Source organism: Grampus griseus (assembly GCF_964374135.1).
Source record: "Grampus griseus genome assembly, chromosome: 11".
Taxonomy (NCBI): Eukaryota; Metazoa; Chordata; class Mammalia; order Artiodactyla; family Delphinidae; genus Grampus; species Grampus griseus.
Window position 1 is genome coordinate 40,830,477 of NC_139005.1, and position 21,329 is coordinate 40,851,805.

Here is a 21,329-nt window from a genome sequence, read left to right on the forward strand (position 1 = left end):
GCTCCTACAATTCCTTAGACCTTTCTTTATTAACTTAGTTCTAATATTACCAGATGGAAACATTACCCTTATAAATCTGAGACATTCATTCTCACATTAAAACTGTTTTACTCTCTTCCTAATTCCAGTGTTAAATGGTCTAACAATTTTCTCCTCTGCATCCATCCCATGAATAAGTACAGAAGATGAACTAATACATAATCATGACTGGGAAAATGAACTGTGCTCATTTGGCATCCTAGTTGCTTTCTTATAAAATTCCTCCATGGGACTTCCCTGGTGGTGCAGTGGTTAAGACTCCACACTTCCACTGCAAGGCACACAGGTTCAGTCCCTGGTCGGGGAACTAGGATCCCAACGTGCCTTGCAGTGCGGCAAAAAAATAAAATAAAATTCCTCCCTAAGAATGAATATGGGGCTTCCCTGGTGGTGCAGTGGTTAAGAATCCACCTGCCAATGCAGGAGATACGGGTTTGAGCCCTGGTCCGGGAACATCCCACACGCCACAGAGCAACTAAGCCCGTGAACCACAGTTACTGAGCCTGCGCTCTGGGGCCCGCGAGCCACAACTACTGAGCCTGTGTGCCTCAACTACTGAAGCTCATACGCCTAGAGCCTGTGCTCCGCAGCAAGAGAAGCCACCCCAGTGAGAAGCCTGCACACTGCAACGGAGAGTAGCCCCCACTCGCTCAACTACAGAAAAGCCCGCGCACAGCAACAAAGACCCAGTGCAGTCAAATATTAATTAATTAATTAATTAATTTAAAAAGAATGAATATGAATGGTTTCCCTTCTTATATACTATTAAGACCGCATTAATTGTAAGATGCCACTGATTCTGAGATGTCGAGATGTGAAACACTTTTTTAGAATCCATAAAATACGGTATTTTCTTTCCTACAGTTTTTACGAGATTTATTTCAAGGCAGGAAGTAAAATGTCTGTTTTGCTATTTAAATAATGTAAATCATTGTTACCTTTCAGGGCAGCTTGGTTTTCGTGGTCGGAAAAATGGATGGGTTACTGATGGTTAGTGGTCGAAGACATAATGCTGATGACATTGTTGCTACTGGATTGGCTGTTGAATCAATAAAGACTGTTTATAGAGGAAGGTGAGTAGTACAGAGTTCAAAGGTCAGCACTTCTGGTGGAATCTAAAGATACCTCTGTGGGGTGATTTGAGTTGTATTCTGTAGATGCTGTAGATTAGGTTGTTTTTGATTAAGTGTAGCAGAAACCAGGCTTTGAATATTTATCTTAAAATGTCTGGTTCTTTGGCTGTAATTGAGGGGCTGTAACCATATCCTGTATTTCAGGTTTTAATTACTACTGTTTGTTGAATCCTGAAGACTGAGGAGAGATTTCTGAAACACTGAACTTCCTACATTCCTTCAATACAGAAGTCACCCCATTCAGTCTAATTGAGATAGATGCTACTCTGTAGGAGTTTACATCTAAGAATTGTTCCCTTACTTGACTCTAAATTATTACCATTTTCATGTAGAGATTGACATAGTACATAAGCGCTAATTTCAAATTCCATGGATGAAGTCGACTAGATATCCTCTTTTCTTTGCTTATTAACTCAAGAAAAGATATTTGGCATATATTTGAGTAATTGATGTCCTGTTCAGTAGTTTTCAGTCATGGATATATGTCTTTAAAGCAATCCTGGTGTCCCTTAGTTTTTGAAGCAGTAGAAAAATTAAACCACTAGAGAACCAGTTCCTGAAATGTATAGTTTTTTGTAATGGTGTGGCTTCCTGTGAGATGTAAACTCCATGGGGTACTGGACCTTCTGTCTTTGGTCACGGTCACATCCCCAGCACTCAGCACAGCGCCTGGCACGCAGTAGGTGTTCATTAACTATGTGTGGATGAAAGGAAAGAAGGAAGGGAGGTGGTCAGGCTTGCTGGCGTTCTCAGCCCTCCAGTGCCTTCCCGTTATTTCACACATTCATTCAGCAAGCGTTTATTGGGTGCCAACTGTGTGCCACTGTTCTGGATGCTCAGGGTGTGGCAGTGAACAACACAGGCCACGTCTCTGCCCGCGGGAACTCACATTGTCGTTGGGGGAAGAGCAGGTAACCACATAGGGAAACAGATACTAGGTGAGCTGGTGATGAGTGCTGTGCAGGAAGGACACGCAGGGTGGTGGTGCCTGCGGGTTATACGGGGAGTCTGGGAGTGCCTCACTAGCAGGGGGATGTTTGAGCCGAGACCTCACTCAGAGCAACCCCTCCCCCCGCCTCCAGGTCCTCCGTGAGCACCTGGGCGGGCCTGACCTCTCCCCACCACTCTCTGCTTCACCACCCTGCTCCAGGCACACTGACCTTCTTGCTGTTCCTCAAACCTGCCAAGCTCGTTCCTACCTCAGAACCTTTTCGCTTTCCGTTCCTTCTGCCCGGAAACCTCTTCCTCCAGATCTCCGTGCGGCTCGCGTCCTCACCTCATTCAGGTCTCTGCTCCAATGTCCGCTCCTCAGGGAGGCGCTGCCCGCCCCCCACCACCCCCCGACCCACACACTGCTCCGCCCCCGCCCTGCCTCGGTCCCCCGGTGTGTAGCGCGACGTGACTGTTCTGCCTCTGACACGCAAGCTCCACAAAGACAGGGACTTCAGCTTATTTATCGCTACGTCCCAACCTTCACGACAGTGGCGCTTAGTACGCGTTTTTTGAGTCCTCGTTTTGATGGTAATGATTGTGACGTTTTCTTTTCTAAACTACTCCTTCCTGGGCAGTGCGGTGGGGATGTGTCCTCTCTGTAATTCCAACTGAGCAAAGCAAATAGGACTGGTTGTGAAGGGAGTCCTGATGTGTTTGATCTGTCTCTCTTAGAATTGCTGTGTTTTCTGTGTCTGTATTTTATGATGAGCGCATCGTGGTGGTTGCGGAACAAAGACCTGACGCTTCCGAGGAAGATAGTTTCCAGTGGATGAGCCGTGTGCTACAGGTGAGCGCACCTGGGGTCTCTGTCGGGGAGGTTGACTTTGCTGTCAAAGGCAGCAGAAGCCACTGCTGAAGCATTTTCTTCAGTGGACCAGTTATGTTGCCTTTTTTTTTTTCCTGCCAGTAGCTACTCAAATATTCCAGCTACTGTTAGCAAAAGCAGATAGTACCACGCCTCCTTGTGTACCACAAAGTATTTTTCTGCTCAGGTTGCCAAAAACAATTGAATTTGACCTGCCTCAGCAAGTTCTTTCACTCTTTTGTGCCTGAGTGTTAACTACCCATGAACGTTTTAACTGTCCAAATGTGGAACACATCTTTGACATAATCAGTCCCCATGTCAACAGCTGCAGTCTTACTGCATGCTACAAGTGGTGCCTAGAGTGTGAGGAATCCAATATGAGCTGCTGTTCTTCCTTTGAAGGAGCTTTACTGTGGAGTTAGAGATCTAGGTGAAGTAAACCACTAGGGAAGGAGGAAGATATGGGCTCAGTATAAGGGAAATGTTTCTAGGGGAGCAGGCTAGAATGATGAAGAGAGCCTAGTATTCGTTTAGAATCATACTTTGAATCCCAGCTCCACTACCTACCACATAAGTGCCTTTAGGCAGCTTACTTAACCTCACTGAGTTTATTTTCTCGTCTGTAAAGTGGGGATAAAATTATCTATATTACAGAGCTATTGGAAGGTTAATTGATGGTAATTAGATAATGAATTGAAATATTTAGTGCCTGCCTTCAGTACAAGATGATGGCGATCATTATTAATATAAAAAAGAACAATCATAAGCATATCTCCAATGAGGAGTTTATCTTAAATAACATTCCCTTTCCTCTCGGTCCCCTCACTCTGCTCTATTTTATGCTTAGTATTTATCAGCATATAAGTGTCTTCATATGTATTGTTTTCTACATCCACTATAATAGAAGACCCGTGAAAGCCAAGAGTTACTCTCTCTTGTTCCTGTTAGTCCAGAACCAGATGGCTATGCCAGCACATCATCAGAGTAGGCTCAGCAAATATTTGTTGGATAAATGGATGGTCCAGAGAAAGCATGGACTGTCCTTACCATTCAACTTATATGTATTGGGATTGTTCCCAGTGTCTATAACTTGTCTGCTTGGGGCATTTGGATTTATTTATTGCCAGTTAGTAGTAATGTTGTAGAAATGTTGTAGGCATGAGATGAGTGATGGCACTAGATGACTTTTAAGATTCTTCCTATCTGCAGGGTCTGTGATTTGGAATTATCAGTTGGTATAGCATAGGCTGTTTATAGTGCAAAAATCAGAGAAAGGAAAGAGAATACTGAAGATAGACTAGATAGAAAAAACTGTGAAGAAAGTGGGACTGGGTGATCTCTGAAAGACGGTTAGTAATCAGACCCGCAAAGAGAATTTTTTTATACTGTTCATATTTTCAAACACACTGCTTATTTCATTCAGAAAGAACTTTGGGGGATAGTGGTAGAATCTTGTGGTGGATTATGTATTTTTTCCAGTTACAGGAAGCAAATTTCCCAGGTTGTTATTTTTCCCTGGAAAGCAACTATAGGAATTAAATGCAGTGCTAAACTTACTAATCCAAATTTTTGTTAAAGTCATTTGGGGTCTGATTTGGGTGTGAAATAAGACGGCATTATCTTATATGTAGCTTCTCTGCTTGAGGTACTTGGATCCATAGTAGAACATTAAGAACTCCATGTGTTCTGGTAGGTTAGAGCCCAGAGGTTGTTTAATTCCAGGTCAGTGTATGATATAAACTAAACACCTAACTCAACACCTTCTAAGGAACGTCGTCAGTGGATGACTTACCAGGTGGCATATTTTCAGTGAGGAATCCAAGCTACACATGATACATTTGCTAACTTCCTGTATATTCTAAGATACTCAAGACTTAGGAACTGTTACAGACTTCCCATTTCCTAGTTATCTCTGTTGGTTAGTGGATTAGTCTGAAGAATATGCTTTCAAGTTTATTCCTCTGCCCTTTTAAGTCATTTTAATAAAAGGCCTTGTCTGTCTTTTATGACTCTTGGTCCATTCGTCTTCTCAGGCTGGATCTCCTTTTCAGTAAGATTTGTGGGTAGTACAAAAGAACCCTCTCAACTGGCATGTTTAGAAATGGTATTGATGGTTGGTCAGTTAGTTTTCAAAGGTGATTGAAGCAGAAAACCATAACAATGAGAAATTCTTCAAGTATTAAATTTTAACACAAAACATAACAAGTTTGCCTTTTATTTGACGCAGAGGCGTGAGTGTGAGTTACACCAGTTTGAGTTCCAGGTCAGCTTACTTCCATAAACTACATCCAAAAGCATTGGTTTCTGGTTTCATTTCCTTTAAGTTAGACTAGAACGTGAGTATTTGAAAAGAAACTTACGTTTTAGAATTAACTTGCCCGTTCCTATCAACAGTAGGAGTTCACCTCTAATGAGTCTTTAAAAAGCATAACTCTTCCTATTTTGCATTCATATTTTATCAGTGGATATAATAGTTAATTATATGAGCACAGTAACAAGAACAGCAGCTGTAAAAGGTATAGAAGCAGGCACAGCTGACACTCAGTGAGCACACGGGTGCGTGGCTGGGAACAGGGGTGCGCCGAGGGAGCTGTTGGCCTCCAGGACTCAGTGTGAGGTGGGCCTCACCTGGATGTTTTGCAAAGGGGATGCCTAGTAACCTGGTGAACCACTTAAGCAAGGGCTTACTTACAGAGCTTCTGTTTTGTTCATAATAAAAATACTGGGACTTCCCGGGTGGCGCAGTGGTTAAGAATTCGCCTGCCAAGGCAGGGGACACGGGTTCGAGCCCTGGTCCGGGAAGATCCCACATGCCGCAGAGCAGCTAAGCCCGTGTGCCACAACTACTGAGCCCACGTGCCACAATTACTGAAGCCCACACGCCTAGAGCCCATGCTCCGCAACAAGCCACTGCAATGAGAAGCCCGTGCACCACAACGAAGAGTAGCCCCCGCTCGCCGCAACTAGAGAAAGCCCGCACGCAGCAGCGAAGACCCAGTGCAGCCAAAATTAAATAAACAAAATAAATAAATTTATTAAAAATAAATAAATAAAATTTAAAAATTAAAAAAAAATTAAAAATAAAAATATTTTGCCTCTGTTTAATTGAGCTATGTTGGACAGCTAAAATATTAAACGAACCGAAACAGATTTCTAGGTTTTGGACATTATCAATCAAGAGAGAACATACTGAGGCTTGCAAATCAGTATCCACCTCTGTCCATTTAGATTGTACTGGGTTGGCCAATACCTCACCACTCTGCCATCACTGGAAGGATTAGGTACCTTTAGATGTATGGGATACTAATAATCTACCAGATTCTAGACCTAGAACGGAGAGAGAAAGAAAAACTCTAGGGCTTCCCTGGTGGCGTGGTGGTTAAGAATCCACCTGCTAATGCAGGGGACATGGGTTCAAGCCCTGGTCCGGGAAGATCCCATATGCCGCGGAGCAACTAAGCCTGTGCACCACAACTATTGAGCCTGTGCTCTAGAGCCCGCAAGCCACAACTACTGAAGCCCTCGCGCCTAGAGCCCGTGCTCCGCAACAAGAGAAGCCACCGCAGTGAGAAGCCCGCGCACCGCAACGAAGAGTAGCCCCCGCTCGCCGCAACTAGAGAAAGCCCACGCGCAGCAACGAAGACCCAAGCAGCCAAAAATAAAATAAAACACGAAAAACTCTTAGAGTAGAATAATGCATTGTGTTAGGAGGATGTCAAATGTCATAAAATTAATCTCACTGAGTATTTTTTTTGTTTGTATTTTTCTAGGCAATCGATAGCATTCATCAAGTGGGGGTTTATTGTCTTGCTCTGGTGCCTGCCAATACTCTGCCCAAAACTCCACTGGGAGGGATCCACATATCTCAGACGAAACAGCTCTTTCTGGAGGGATCGCTACATCCTTGTAATATCCTCATGTGCCCACATACATGCGTGACCAATTTGCCAAAACCCCGGCAAAAGCAGCCAGGTAAGAATGCTGGCTTTGAAGCCATGACATTAAAACTGTAACTTGAAGAAGCTGAATTCTCTCAGCGTGATTTTTTTCTCTAGAGTTGGACTTTACAAAGATTAGTAAGTAACATGAGAATCGTATCAGCTGACCAAAAGCAGGAAGGAGTGAGATTTTGTAAAATAGCTTTTCCAGGTTTACTGTTGGCTCAGTCTTCTGAGTAATTCTCAGTAGAGTGCCTCCATTTTCCCTGGAGGTAAGGTATGGGGTCAAGGTGATCAGAATCCCACTGGCGGAGGTAGAATAGAGCAAGTCCCGTAAGGGAAGGTTCTGATAATAAGAATAGCTAGTGTTTATTGAGGCTTACTAAAAGCCAAATATTAGCTATACATTTTACAAATATGATCCTAGAGCTTTGCCCTCAGCTGTGGAAAGTAAAGTTCAGAAAAGTTAAGAATTGTGCCCAAAGTCATATAGCTGGTTAGTGACAGAGATGAGATAAATAGCATGTTTTGCATTTGCCATATTCCTATGAATTCAAGATGCAGATAGAAGTATGTGAATTGCCATGTGAAACAAGGAAAAAACCAAATAGTCAATTTCACCATTTTGCCTAATTTGTGAACAAACCTAGGTTGTAGGGCTAATGAGTAGGAGACTAAAGGCAGGAGTAAGTGATTGATGGTCAGTCATGTTAAAATATCTGCTTAGGGCTTCTCTGGTGGCGCAGTGGTTGGGAGTCCGCCTGCCGATGCAGGGGACACGGGTTCGTGCCCCAGTCCGGGAAGATCCCACATGCCGTGGAGCAGCTAGGCCCGTGAGCCATGGCTGCTGAGCCTGCGCGTCCGGAGCCTGTGCTCCGCAACGGGAGAGGCCACAACAGTGAGAGACCCGCGTACCGCAAAAAAAAAAAAAAAAAAAAATCTATTCAATCCAACATGAAGTCATTAAGTTTTATTGATGCTTTTTCATTTTAATGGAGAAGTTAATGAGAGCCTCCCAGTTTCTTGTACGCCTGGAAACACATGAGAGCCAAAATCTGGCCTTTACAGTTCCCACTGCTACCACATACACTCACACACACATACACATAGTGGGAAGATTAGGAAGTCAAAGGGAAGTATGGCATTTAATTATATTTCCATTAAGACCGCTTTTGCTGAAAGGTAAATATGATGTACAATAATAAAATAAAAGGTAAGCCTCTGACTCTCTAGGATATTTTTATTAGGATATTACAATGTTAATCTGCTCTGCTTTGCAGTAGTTATTACTTCAGTGGTCTGGTGGCTGAAGATCATATCACATTTGGTTATATAGACGTTATTGTCAACTCACCAAGTAACCTTATCTTAGTAACAGTGTATATAGAGCTAAAGTATATATGATATTTATCAGTTTCTGCTAGTGGAAATGACAGTTTATGGAGGCTAATATTCTAAAGGGGCAGTTAGAATCAAGTCTGTACTAATCAAGAAATATATAAAAAGAAGTATTTTCATATTTCCTGCCTACGTATCTGATGGACATGTAAAACATACAAATCCTTCTCCATCTTGTATTCTGTTATACTGAAGTCCTACATTTGTCATATGAGTAAAATCCTATTTTAAATAGCATTTAATCTAGAATTCCTTTAACAAAGCTTTCATTTCAGTAGATGCTTAAAGGATGCAACTCAGAGACATAGTAGTTGCTTAAAACATTGCTTTTGCTAGCCAGATTTCACCCAGTTTTACTAAATGATGAAACCTGTATAAAAGGTTTATTCCTAAGCCCTCATAGGCATAGCATCCACCTGTCTGATGAAAGCATTAGGTTTGGATTCTGTGTTTTTGCTGTCTGTAGTGATGGTCTGCTAAGATCTTAGTGGAATGCGTATGGGTCAGACCAAAGCAGCTTGAAAATGTAGCATAGGTGGAACAGACATGTTGTGGGGATAGCATGAGAGGATGGGGTTTAAGAAGAATACAGGAGCATGGAGATGGTTGGGAGTGAGGTAAAAAAGGAAAGGAGAGGAAAAGGAAGATAGAAACGGTGTTAAGGTAGCCCAGTGACAAAAATCTCATTGAGATGTCTGTTAAGCTGTCGTGTGAAGAATGGGAATGTGTTAGGACTGGTTTCAGCTGCACGTTTCAGATGAACATAACGACTGCTTAAACAAGAGGCAAGTTTTTTCTTTCTCAAGTGAAAGAAATCCAGAGCTAGGCAGTCCAAGGCTAGGATGGAACTGGCTAGGAACCCTCAGTCACCGTTGGTCCAGCTTCCCATCTTATTGCGTTGGCATTGTTATCAGTTAACTGTTGTTATAGATGTGCTGCATAACAAATAATCCTAAAACTCAGTGGTTTAAAGTAAGAAGCATTTATTTTTCACTCGTGGAATGTGGATCTGCTGAACCTGGCTGGGATCCGCTGGCCTTGGCTTGGCTCCAGGCTGTAGGTTGGGTTCAGACCTGTTCCATGTGTGTCCTCATCATGGGACCAGCAGCTACCTGTGCCATATTTTCCTCAAGGCAGATGGCAAAAGCAAGAAGCAAGCCAAACCATACAAGCATACTGAAAGCTTCTGTTTGCTTCATGTTTCCTAACATTTTATTGTCCAGGACAAGTCAGACCAGGCCCAAAGTCAGTGGAGCAGAGAGGTATATACTCCTCTCATGTAATCAGAGCAAGGAAGACTTGTAAGAAAATCAAAGAGTCTGCCACAGCCAGCCTTAGCATACTGCCTCAGGGTTCATTTAAGCTCCTGACCTCCAGCCATCAGTTCTACATTCCAGCTAGCAGGTGGGAGAAAAAGACAAAGAAGGGAATACCCTTCCCCTTTAAACATATCTTCTAGAAATCGCACATATTACTTACTCTTACCTATTATTCTCCCACGCTAAAGAATATAGTCTTTATTCCAGGCATTTGCCCAGCTAAAAACTGGGGGTTGTGTTTTTAAGGAAAAAGAGGAGAATAGGGCTTGATGACTAGCAGTCTTTGCCAGTGGAAATTTACAGAATTTTGTGGAGAAAATAAGAAGACATATTACAGGTACAGCACAGTATCAGCAGTTAGCCTCGTAGATGTTATTGCTTTCAGTAATTTTTCACTCTTTGACTCATAGTCTCAAGAAATACACACAGAAGGACCTCAAGAAATTACTGCTGAATTATTTTTGTCATTTTAAATTACTCTGAAAAATTCACTTTTTAAAACATCACACCTTTATTAACTTTACATTGTGAGTCCAGGAATGGGCAACTTACACAGTCATATATAGTCTGTGTCCTGCCTACATAAAAAAGGCTGTCTCCAACATAATATATCTGTTAACGTATTATGCAGTCTCTTGGGAAAGAATTTTGCATATTGTATTGGATTGGCCAAAAAGTTCCTTCAGTTTTTAAGTAAAAATAAAAGACATTTTTCATTTTCACCAAGAACTTTATTGAACAGCATATTCACCATTTTGTTCCACTACCTTCTGCCATTTTTCAGGCAACTTCATAATTCCATCTTCCCAAACCTTTTTCTTTTTGAGCAAAGAATGGTTCCAGGTGCCTTTTACAGTCTTCCAGGGAATTGAAACTTTTTCCATTAAGAGAATTTTGTTAAGACCGAAATAAATGGAAATCTGAAGGTGCAATGTCTGGTGAATACGGCGGGTGAATCAGAACTTCCCAGCCAAGCTGTAACAGTTTTTGCCTGGTCATCAAAGAAACATGTGTTCTTGCGTTATCCTGATGGAAGATGATGCGTTTTCTGACTAATTCTTCTTTTTGTCGAGTGCTGCTGTCAACTGGTCAAATTGGAAACAGTACTTGTTGGAATTAGTCATTTGATTTTCCAGAAGGAGCTCATAATAGAGGACTCCCTTCCAATCCCACCATATACACATCACCTTTGGATGAAGACTAGCCTGTAGTGTGGTTGGTGGTGGTTCATTTCGCTTGCCCCACAATCTCTTCTGTTCCACATTATTGTACAGTATCCACTTTTCATCTCCTGTCACGATTTGTTTTAAAAACGGAACGTTTTCATGACATTTCAGGAGAGAATCGTGAGCAGAAATACAGTCAAGAAGGTTTTTTTTGCTTAACTTATGTGGAACACAAACATCAAAGCAATTAACGTAACCAAGCTGGTGCAAACGGTTTTCAGCGCTTGATTTGGATATTTTGAGTATGTCAGCTATCTGCCGCATGGTATAATGTTGATTGTTCTCAATGACTCGATTTGATCGCTGTCAACTTCACCTGGTTTACTCAACCATGGAGCATCGTCCAGTGAGAAGTCTCCAGCACTAAACTTTGCAAACCACTTTTGACATATTCAGTCAGTCACAGCACCTTCTTCATACACTGCACAAATCTTTCTATGCGTTTCAGTTGCGTTTTTACCTTTTTTGAAATAATAAAACATTATACGCCGAAAATGTTGTTTTTCCTTCTATCTTCAGTATTAAAATGGCTACACAAAAATTCACCAATTTTGATAAGTTTTTTTTTAAATGCACACTGATATGACAGCTATCATAATACAGTCTAACAAAATTGTTTCGAATGAACTTAAAGACAGCTAAGCACTACTAGAGAGCCATCTTACGGAAAAAAACAAACGAACCTTTTGGCCACCCAGTACTTAAAATTTCAGTGGACATACACTTTGTAGATGAAAGCTGTTTAGCAGAGTATTGGAGTTCTTTACCCTTAGGGTGTGTTTTTTTTTTTTTAGTTTAAAATTTTTCTTTAACTTTTCATTTTGAAGTAATTTCACTTACAAAAAAAGTTGCCAAACAGTAAAAGAATTGCCTTATACTCTTTACCCAGCTTCCCCACATATTTAAAAGTGATTCCATGATTTAAGTGATTTTGTTCCAGCTATTTCAGTACATTCATAATCAACAGATTTTGGCAATAAACGTTATTTAATATTAATCAAAGCATAGCATCAGCATTATTCAAAACTCAGCTGGCAATAAATTTTGTTATGTTTTAGCTGTCTTCTTAGTTTCATATGTTGGAGTCTAATCTTTAAGTGACCATCAGGAAAGGCATATAAAGCCCTAGCATTATTGAGAAAGGGAGAGTTTTCCTTTTTTATCTTGAGAAAGGGAGAGTTTTCACTTTTTTTTCCCCAAGTGTCAAGCCTCTGGAACAGTTGAAAATACCGTAATGAACACCCATATACCTTCCCCTAGATTCAGCAACTGTTATCTTTTTGTTTAACTGAATCCTTTGAAAGGAAATTGCAGACATCATGACACTTCATCCCCAAATATTTCAGCAGTGTATCTCTAGAGAACAAAAACATTCTCCTAAAATTTTCCTAATCAGCCACAATGCCATTATCCTATTAAGAAAGTTAGCATTGAGCTTCCCTGGTGGCGCAGTGGTTGAGAGTCCGCCTGCTGATGCAGGGGACATGGGTTCGTGCCCCGGTCCGGGAAGGTCCCACATGCCGCGGAGTGGCTGGGCCTGTGAGCCATGGCCGCTGAGCCTGCGTGTCCAGAGCCTGTGCTCCGCAACGGGAGAGGCCTGCATACCTCAAAAAAAAAAAGAAAAGAAAAAAGCAAGTTAGCATTAATATAATCCTATCATTTAATAATACACAATCTATGTTCATATTTCTCCACCTGTTTATTATAGTAGCTGGGTTTTTTTTAATCCAGTATCTAAAGTCACACATTGCTTTTGGCTGTCATGTCCTTTAACTTGAAAGCTCCCAAATCTGTTGTGTCTTCAAGACACGGACCTTTTTGAAGAATCCAGGCCAGTTGTCTTGTAGAATGTCCTACAGTCTGGATTTCATTGCTCACTTAAAATAAAGCCCTTCTGATTTTCCTGATGAACTCACCCTCAGTCCTCATAGATGGCAGATTTCTTTTCAGACCAGATATTTATTACTGTTAAGCCCTCGTTAGGGTTTTATCCATGATTGGAACAGATGAAATGTATCAGTAGGAACCAATGCAACCAACTGTCACCTCCTCGGAGTGAAAACTTCCCTCTCTACACAGTCCCTCCACCCCCCAATCCATGTCTCTCCTGTGGTCCTATTTTCTTTTTTTCCAGCACTTCCTGCTACCTGACATTATTTGTGTATGTGTTTATTGGTTGCCTTTCCCCGCTAGAATACAAGCTGTATGTCTTGCTTACTACTTTGTCCCAGTGCCTAGAAGGGTGCTCAGTCGGTATTGGTTGAATGAACGTTTGAACCAGCTTTGGTCAGTCTGGAAATGCTTGGGGCTGGCGTGGCGGTGGTATGTAGCTTGAATCGCCATCTCCAGAGAGCTGATTTTTGCTTTTACTTACAGGCGTAGGCCCTGCTTCTGTGATGGTTGGGAATCTGGTTGCAGGAAAACGCATAGCACAAGCTGCAGGAAGGGATCTTGGGCAAATTGAAGAGAATGATTTAGTGAAGAAGGTAAGTGTTCCAGAAGTGTTGATTTTTACAAACAAGTCAAGGACAGAACCTACGCTTCAGGTAACAGATGGCAGATGCATTGTCCAGCTTCTTAAAAGTTGCTGACCATGATTCTTTTTTCTGCTTTATGACTTCAGCACCAATTTCTGGCGGAGATCTTACAGTGGCGAGCCCAGGCAACTCCTGACCACGTACTCTTCATGCTGTTAAATGCCAAGGTATTAAAAATGCAATTGTATGTCTAATCAGCTGGCTATTGTGAGAGTATCTTAGGCACGCTTGATCTCTTTCTTTCATCAGAAAAGTTCTATTGCCAACTCAGAGGAAGGAGTTGTTGCTTTCTCCTCGTTTTGATATATGAGGATAAATTGTGCAGTTATTTCAAGGTTGAAATGAGACCTCCTGGAGTGTTATTCAATACTGTCTCTTTTTTGTCACAATCAAGTTGTCTTTATTCAGTTCTGATAGGAACCATAGGACAACCATGTAATTACATAATCTACAGATAGACAGAATGCATTGTGGCAATGTAATTTTTAGCCCAGTTTGACTTTTAATTCTTTGATTTCCACCAGAAATAAAATGACTTTAGATCAACATTTTAAAAACCAGTTGTTTCTAGTACATACTTAAATTATTTATTGCTAACATAAAAAGCAAATTGAAAATTATTCAAGAGTATGTTTAACTATTACTTTCTAATGGATGGTTCGCCAGAATATTGTATTTTTTAAGTTATGCATTCCATGGGAGTCTGTTGAGATTTGTTTGTTTTAATGGTTGAGTCCAAAGCTGGTACTGTGACCACAGCATAGAACAGTATTTGTCACCAGCAGGGGGAAGACTGGAGGGCCTATTGGAGTCCCTTAGGGGACTTACCCAGATGGCCCCCTTCTGCCCCAGGCCCTGGATTCTGATAGTCTCTCCCTTCCTCCCTCCCTCCCTCCCTCCCTTCCTCCCTCCCTCCCTCCCTCCCTTCCTCCCTCCCTCCCTCCCTCCCTCCCTCCCTCCCTCCCTCTCCCTCTCTCTCTCTCTCTCTCTCTCTCTCTCTCTCTCTCTCTCACACACACACACACACACACACACACACACACACCCCACACACACACACATACACAGCTTTGAGAATTTATGCAGTGATAGGACCTGAGAGGAATATGCTCTGCATCTTAGTGAAAAGTCAGTTAAAATCTTAAGAACCATTGCTCTATGGTAGAAAACTTTGGGACTTCCTTGCTCCACCTCTGCATGAAGTGGGCTTCTCTTCAAGCCCATGGATTGAGTAGGGTCCTTCCATTTCAGTAAGAAGATGTCAATCCAGCTTGTTCCCCACTCCACTCCCAAGCTTGGCTACAGTTAAACTTATGGCCCTGTCAAATCATACTTCAGATCTATTTGTTAGTGAAAGTAAGTTGAAATTTGCTTCTTGGGTAGAGAAATAATATATATGGATGACTAAAGGACATGTAGTCCATCTGTTCTTCTGCATATTCTAACATTTTACCTTGGATTAGCCCAGGCCACCAGAAAGCTTAGGAACCATACAACATTGTTCCCTTATGCCCAGAAAATGCTTCTTACTGAAGTTTAGGTTACTGCCGTACCAAGGACCAAAAGGAGAGCCATTGTAAGAAATGGCCTTATGAATTTAACCCTGATTTTAGCCAAAGGAATATTCATTTTAGTGTTATAACCTTAATGTCCAACAATAGACAATTGACTAAATAAATTATGGCATATAAACATGAAATACTATGCAGTCATTGAAAATAATGTTATAGAATAGTTGATGACCCAGAAAATAGTCATAATGTGGAAGTAGGAAAAGTAGGATATAAAACTTTAATAATAATTGAGTACTTACTGAAGACCCTGTCCTGGGTGCTTTCCATTTCATAGTTCATTTTAAGGTTAGGGGAACGGAGGCATAGAGACATAAAATCACTTGCCCAAGGTTGCAGGGCCCTAAGTGGTAGGACTAGGAAATTAGCTCCTTCATTTGAACCCAAACTAGCTTCAGAGCCCACATTCTTAGCCAATGCACTATACAGCCTCTGGCATAATATAGTATACCTTTTTTTTTTAATGTTGCATGTGAATTTATATATAATACATACTCATTTGTTAAAAACCAGGAAAATATACAGCAAAAGTTAATAGTGGTTACATCTCATATTTACTAATCTATATTTTCCAAATTTTCTATATTGAACTTGTACTACTTTATATTAATGAAATTTAAAAGTTATTTTTAAAAGAAACAGCTCAGTAAACTTGTTTTTATCATGAGTTTTTTAAAGTTAAGTTACAATAATTAAAACAGTGTGGTATTGGCACGATATAGACAAATAACAGTTTGGTTTTATCTGGTAAAGTTGAAGGTGGGCATACCCATTGACCCAGCAATTCCATTTCTAGGGCTATACCTGACCAAAACTCATATATTTATGCACCAGGATATATGTATTAGAATGAATTGTCCATCAGCAGTAGAATGGATGAATAAATTGTGGTATGTTCATGCAGTTAAATACTGTGCAGCAACAAAAGCAAATGAACTATACACCTAAGCATGAGAGGTTAGATGACGCTTCATAGAATGTTGAGAGAAAGAAGCAAATCACAAAAAAATATATGTACAGTACAACTATGAAAATCAAATATTTCATAGGTGATAAAAATATAAAGAAAAAGAAATTAGCCACTAACATTAAAAAGTCACGATAGTGGTCCCCTATGGAGGGAAAGAGAAGGCACCCATGAGGGTGCTTTTAAGCAGTGGTCTTTTTCACATCAGGCTGGTTCTTACACAGATGCTTGTTTTTTATATATATATATATATATATATATATATATATATATATTTTTTTTTTTTTTTTTTTTTTTTTTTTTTTTGCGTTACGCGGGCCTCTCACTGCTGTGATCTCTCCCGTTGCGGAGCACAGGCTCCGGACGCGCAGGCTCAGCAGCCATGGCTCACGGGCCCAGCCGCTCCGCGGCACGTGGGATCCTCCCGAACCAGGGCACGAACCCGTGTCCCCTGCATCGGCAGGCGGACTCTCAACCACTGCGCCACCAGGGAAGCCCTATAATTTTTTATTAAGCTACACGTTCATATCTTATGTACTTTCACACTCGTGTGTTATATTTTACAAAGGCACAGGGGTTCAAAAAGCCCAGCTTGGTGAAACTTGAATTGGACAATAAGGATATTTATGAAGACCCGCAGGAGAAATTATTCTCAGGCCCAGGAATAATTGGCCATCTCCTAATCTGCTAACCTTTGTTAATTCACTGTTCGTGTTTTTGTTTACATCTCTGCTGTTAGAATACTCAGAGCCAAACTCGTGTTTTACACAAGTGTACTTGACCACATAGCCAGCACCCTGACCTCACTCATGCCCTCGTCCTGCTTTCATTTCTTTTATTTTCCCCTCTTCTCTTATTTCTTCATGTAAATACAAAATTGCTATGTATTTTTAAAGCTACCTTAAATAAGAGAGACTGTAAATCCATACGTTTGATTTAAGTTAATGTTGTTAGTCCCTAAGTACCTTCAAACATTGAGAAAGAAAAGGAGTACCACACACGTCTTTTGGTGCTTGGGGAATTTTCACTGAACTTGATAGCTTGCTGCAGATAATCTAGCAAGGCACAAGCCTTCCATATAATGTCAGATTGGCTCTGTTTGTTACTGTTTTCCTTACTGAGCGTCAACCTGCTTATACTTTCTTCTATTAACAGGGAACTACGGTGTGCACGGCCAGCTGCCTTCAGCTTCATAAGCGAGCAGAGAGGATTGCAGCAGTTCTTGGCGACAAGGGACATCTCAATGCAGGAGACAACGTTGTATTACTCTATCCACCTGGTAAGTGCTGGATTGGTAGACTAGACAAGCTCCATTGCTAGACTACAGACTCTAAGAGGACAGGAGCTCAGGGCTGCTATACATGACCACGTGGGCTGTGCGCACAGGCTCATGCCACGGGAACAGGCCTCTCCTCTCAGGGTTGTGCAGTGTGAGGGCTCTGCCAGGACCGAGTCTGTTGTATTTACTCTTGTATTTCCTGTCTTGTATAATACTCTTGCATTTCCAGGCACTGTCTAGCTCAGTGCCTGGCATTATGGTAAATATTGAATGAGTGAATGACAACTTCTTGACTTTCGGAAACACTCAAAAGAGACTCTTATTTCTAGGAGTGCTCAGGAACGGGACTCTTTCACCCAGTTTTCAAAAGCATGTTGTGTGTGAACTCTGACTTCACATTCTCCACATCGTAATTCGTGCTTACTGTCCCTCGATTATTACTGCATTCATCTTCCACGCTCTAATTCAGCAACCTCTTTACATCAAGAGGGACTCAGGGACTTCCCTGGTGGTGCAGTGGATGGGAATCCGCCTGCCAGCACAAGGGACACGGGTTCAATCCCTGGTCCGGGAAGATCCCACATGCCGTGGAGCAACTAAGCCCATGCACCACAGCTACCGAGCCCTAGTGCCACAACTACTGAAACCCGCATACCTAGAACCCGTGCACCGCTAAGAAGAGTAGCCCCCGCTTGCCACAACTAGAGAAAGCCCACGCGCAGCAACGAAGACCCAGTGCAGCCAAAAATAAAATTAAAGAAAAGAGGGACTCAGAATTACTTGATGAGTTTGGTGTAAATATTAAAAATTTTAGGTGAAATATTTCAGTTGTCCCTTTCTTTAGTCTTCGGCCACCTAACTCATAAATCCAGCCTTCTGTGGTCTTTTATCCCTTTTACCTCATTTTACTGTGATTCTCACTTTGCTTTTTTATTTACATTGATACTAAGATTTCTTAGAAGGTCATCTGGTAAAGGAATTCCTCCTTGTTCCTGGGAGATTGTCTTCCATCTACCAATTAATCATGGTGATGGACCACAGCACTTCCCAAGGAGGCCACCCTTCGAGTCCTGATATTGCAGAGGCTTCGTATCAAGTGATGCCTTGCCTCCCTAAAACCTGCACCCACTGGGGGAGTGACATCTTGGGGGTCCAATTGCTGTTCACATAGCGGCCTTCTAAAGAGTGAAAGAAAGCTCAGGTGTTCCTCATCTCTCCTTTTCCCATTCTTTTATCTTCCAAGTGGAGCAGCCCTAATTCTTGCAGTTATTTCTCCTAGGTAATATTAAGTAATGATGTCAAAATACCTTCGTCAGGTATCTTTCAAGAGCTTACTTCTGAGCTCCTTTCTCGTTATTTATTCTTGGCTTCTCTATATTTTTTTTAAGTTGTTTTATATGCATCCTTCTTTACCTTCTGTTTCTTCTAAATTTAAAAAATTTCTTCCGATAATGTCTCTGTTAAATTACGGTCTAAAGAACCCATCTGGCACATGATTTAATAAACTAGTTTTGGAATAAATAAATAAATTGGTTTTGGAAGCTCTGGCTTTTGCTTTCTCGGTGACAAACCAGGCAGCTAAGTGGCTCTGTCTTGCAGGCATCGAGTTAATCGCTGCGTTCTACGGCTCCCTGTATGCCGGGTGCATACCTGTGACCGTCCGACCTCCTCACGCTCAGAACCTCACAGCCACATTGCCCACCGTCCGCATGATTGTTGATGTAAGTGCCGGGTATAACTTGCCTTGTCCTCATCTCATAAAACCCAGAGTCAGACAGCTAAGTATCCTTACTCATTTTCCAGTCTAATTGAGTCAGGAAGTCGAATCTGTCTCCTGCAAACTACCTCCTTTTCCTTTATCTGATCAAAGTGACCAGCATTTTCCAGTGAAGGAATGTGGGGAAAGCAGTTTTTGGTGAGATACAGGATTGTGTTTTTATCATGAACATTAAGGAAGTGAAGCTGTCATTAGTATTTCTCCATGAAACTTATTTTTTTCCCTCTTCTTAAAAAAGTCCTAATATTTTTTCTGCACAGTAACCAAGGTAATTTTAAATGCCAAACTGAATTCTCCCCATGTCAGGTCACTTTTTGGGGGGTTAGTCTTATAAATTCGCTTGGTATAGTATTAAAGTATACTATAGTAGGAAAGTAAGATAAATCTTATTCTAATCATATCCTAATTTACTTTAAAGCAAAGAGTTACAAAGTTCCAATTTATGTCACATTTGTTTCTCTAAGAACTGCTGCTCCATCCCCAACTGGAGCCTGCAGTATAAAAGGTGCATTTGCCACAGATGATTTTACTACAAAGTTCAGTTTGGCAAAGTGCCCTGGTTATATTCTGCAAAGTAGGCCGGAGCAGCAGGGAGGGGAGTTTCCTTCCACTGACACAGTTTGCGGGGTGAGGGAAGTTGGTCCCCATGCGTTTCCACGTGCGGGTGTGTGGGAGAGCTCGTTCCTCTGAGTGCACAGAGTCCCTCAAGTCCAGGGTATGTTCTAGGTCCGGTGTGTTTCACCATATTCCCTGGACTGTTGCAAACACTACCTCCTTCAGAGATGATCCTCCAACACCTCTCATTCCCTGAGTACTACGAAGTCCATGTTTCTATTTTATTATGGTCTTCATGAAATCAAGAGATCTGGGGATCCATACTGAGGTTATAACCATGGACTATTTGAGAATCACTGTTGTAAACAGTAACTTGTGTTATGAACAAGTCCATCATTCTAATTCAGTGTTACGCATTTTTCAGGACAAATGTAAGGGGAACACTGACCTCCATTGTCCTGTGTGTATTCTTTGAAAAGCTGGTACTGCCCTGTCCCAGTATGATGTGCGAGTTGCTTTTAGCAGCAGCCAGAGCCTATGGTGCTACACGGGGCTAAGCCTCATGGTGCTTATTTTTGTCCATTTGTTTCTAGGTCAGCAAAGCAGCCTGCATTCTCACCACACAGACCCTAATGAGGTTACTGAGGTCCCGAGAGGCAGCAGCAGCTGTGGATGTGAAAACCTGGCCAACTATCATTGACACAGGTGAAAGGGAGATTTCTCCAGAGGCATTGAGGGGGCAAGAACATTCACTCCCCGAGATTTCCTAGGTTCTCATACCAAAGGTGTTTACACAGCTCTTCCGTTGCAGCCCATTCCACCTGCTAAGACAGAGGCAAAACTTAATATCCACTCAGCTTGAGTTACCAAAGGACTGGATACTGCAACATCCAGATCCAGAGAAGCAGATCACAGTGTGCCAGAACTCTGGCGACAAAACGTGACTTGCTGTTACTCTTGGCATCGTCAAACGGTGGTTAGGTGTTTATGCCAGATGTGACCGTAGACATGTTGGGCTACATAAAGTATGGGGAGGATCTGACCCTTGACTTCCAGATGTGATAGAGTTGGAACAGCATTGCACTAGGAGTCAGAAGACCTGGTTCTGGTTCAAGCTTCAGTCCTTATTTTCTGTATAACCTTGTCTGAGATGACCCTTTCCTAAAACACTACCTACCCTGGCCCGACTCACGTATTTATTGAGAATATCAAATGCAACATAATATGAAAATACTTTGAAAACCATAAAGTGTATGAATTTTAGATGGTGTTCATACTAAAGAAGGGGGTAAGACTTTGGGATAGCTGGAGATGGTGGTGGAGGGGAGAGTGTGGGTTTTGGAGTTGGGCAGACAGGTGTAAATCCTCATCCTCTGTTACTCGTAACTACTTCATGGGGTCATGAAGATTAAATGACATAATGTAAAGCACCAGCATACAATCACAGTAATAACAACATCTAACTTTTTATTGAGCCCTTACCATGTGGCAGTCATGTAACATGTGTTACCTAATTTCCTCCTTCTACAACCCTATTAGATAGGTGCCAGTTTTAGCCTCATTTTACAGATAAGAAGACTGAGGCACAGGGAGGTTAAGTAAGTAGCAGAACTGAAATTCAAACCCAGTCAGTTTGGCTCCCCTCCCAGCCCCTTAATCATTATCTCCTCCCTACCAGTTTTCAGTAAGTATCACGTAGTGTCCACTTCAGGGACATTTATGTGGATTTAAATGCAGGGATGACATCTATTTATGGTTATTGTGTCCAGATGCTGAGCTATATTTTTTTACA

At 41.7% G+C, this 21,329-nt stretch overlaps 1 protein-coding gene across 1 annotated transcript in view; it reads left to right on the forward strand.

Moving 5' to 3' along the window:
- Positions 1–21,329, forward strand: part of DIP2B (disco interacting protein 2 homolog B) — a 236,959-nt gene that overhangs the window by 198,488 nt on the left and 17,142 nt on the right. Inside the window, exons 21-28 of the mRNA XM_082664954.1 lie at positions 985–1,112; positions 2,838–2,952; positions 6,741–6,942; positions 13,228–13,337; positions 13,475–13,555; positions 17,082–17,205; positions 18,805–18,926; positions 20,131–20,242. Of these exons, the coding sequence (XP_082521080.1) occupies positions 985–1,112; positions 2,838–2,952; positions 6,741–6,942; positions 13,228–13,337; positions 13,475–13,555; positions 17,082–17,205; positions 18,805–18,926; positions 20,131–20,242 (994 nt within the window). The remainder of the gene's footprint in view (positions 1–984; positions 1,113–2,837; positions 2,953–6,740; positions 6,943–13,227; positions 13,338–13,474; positions 13,556–17,081; positions 17,206–18,804; positions 18,927–20,130; positions 20,243–21,329) is intronic.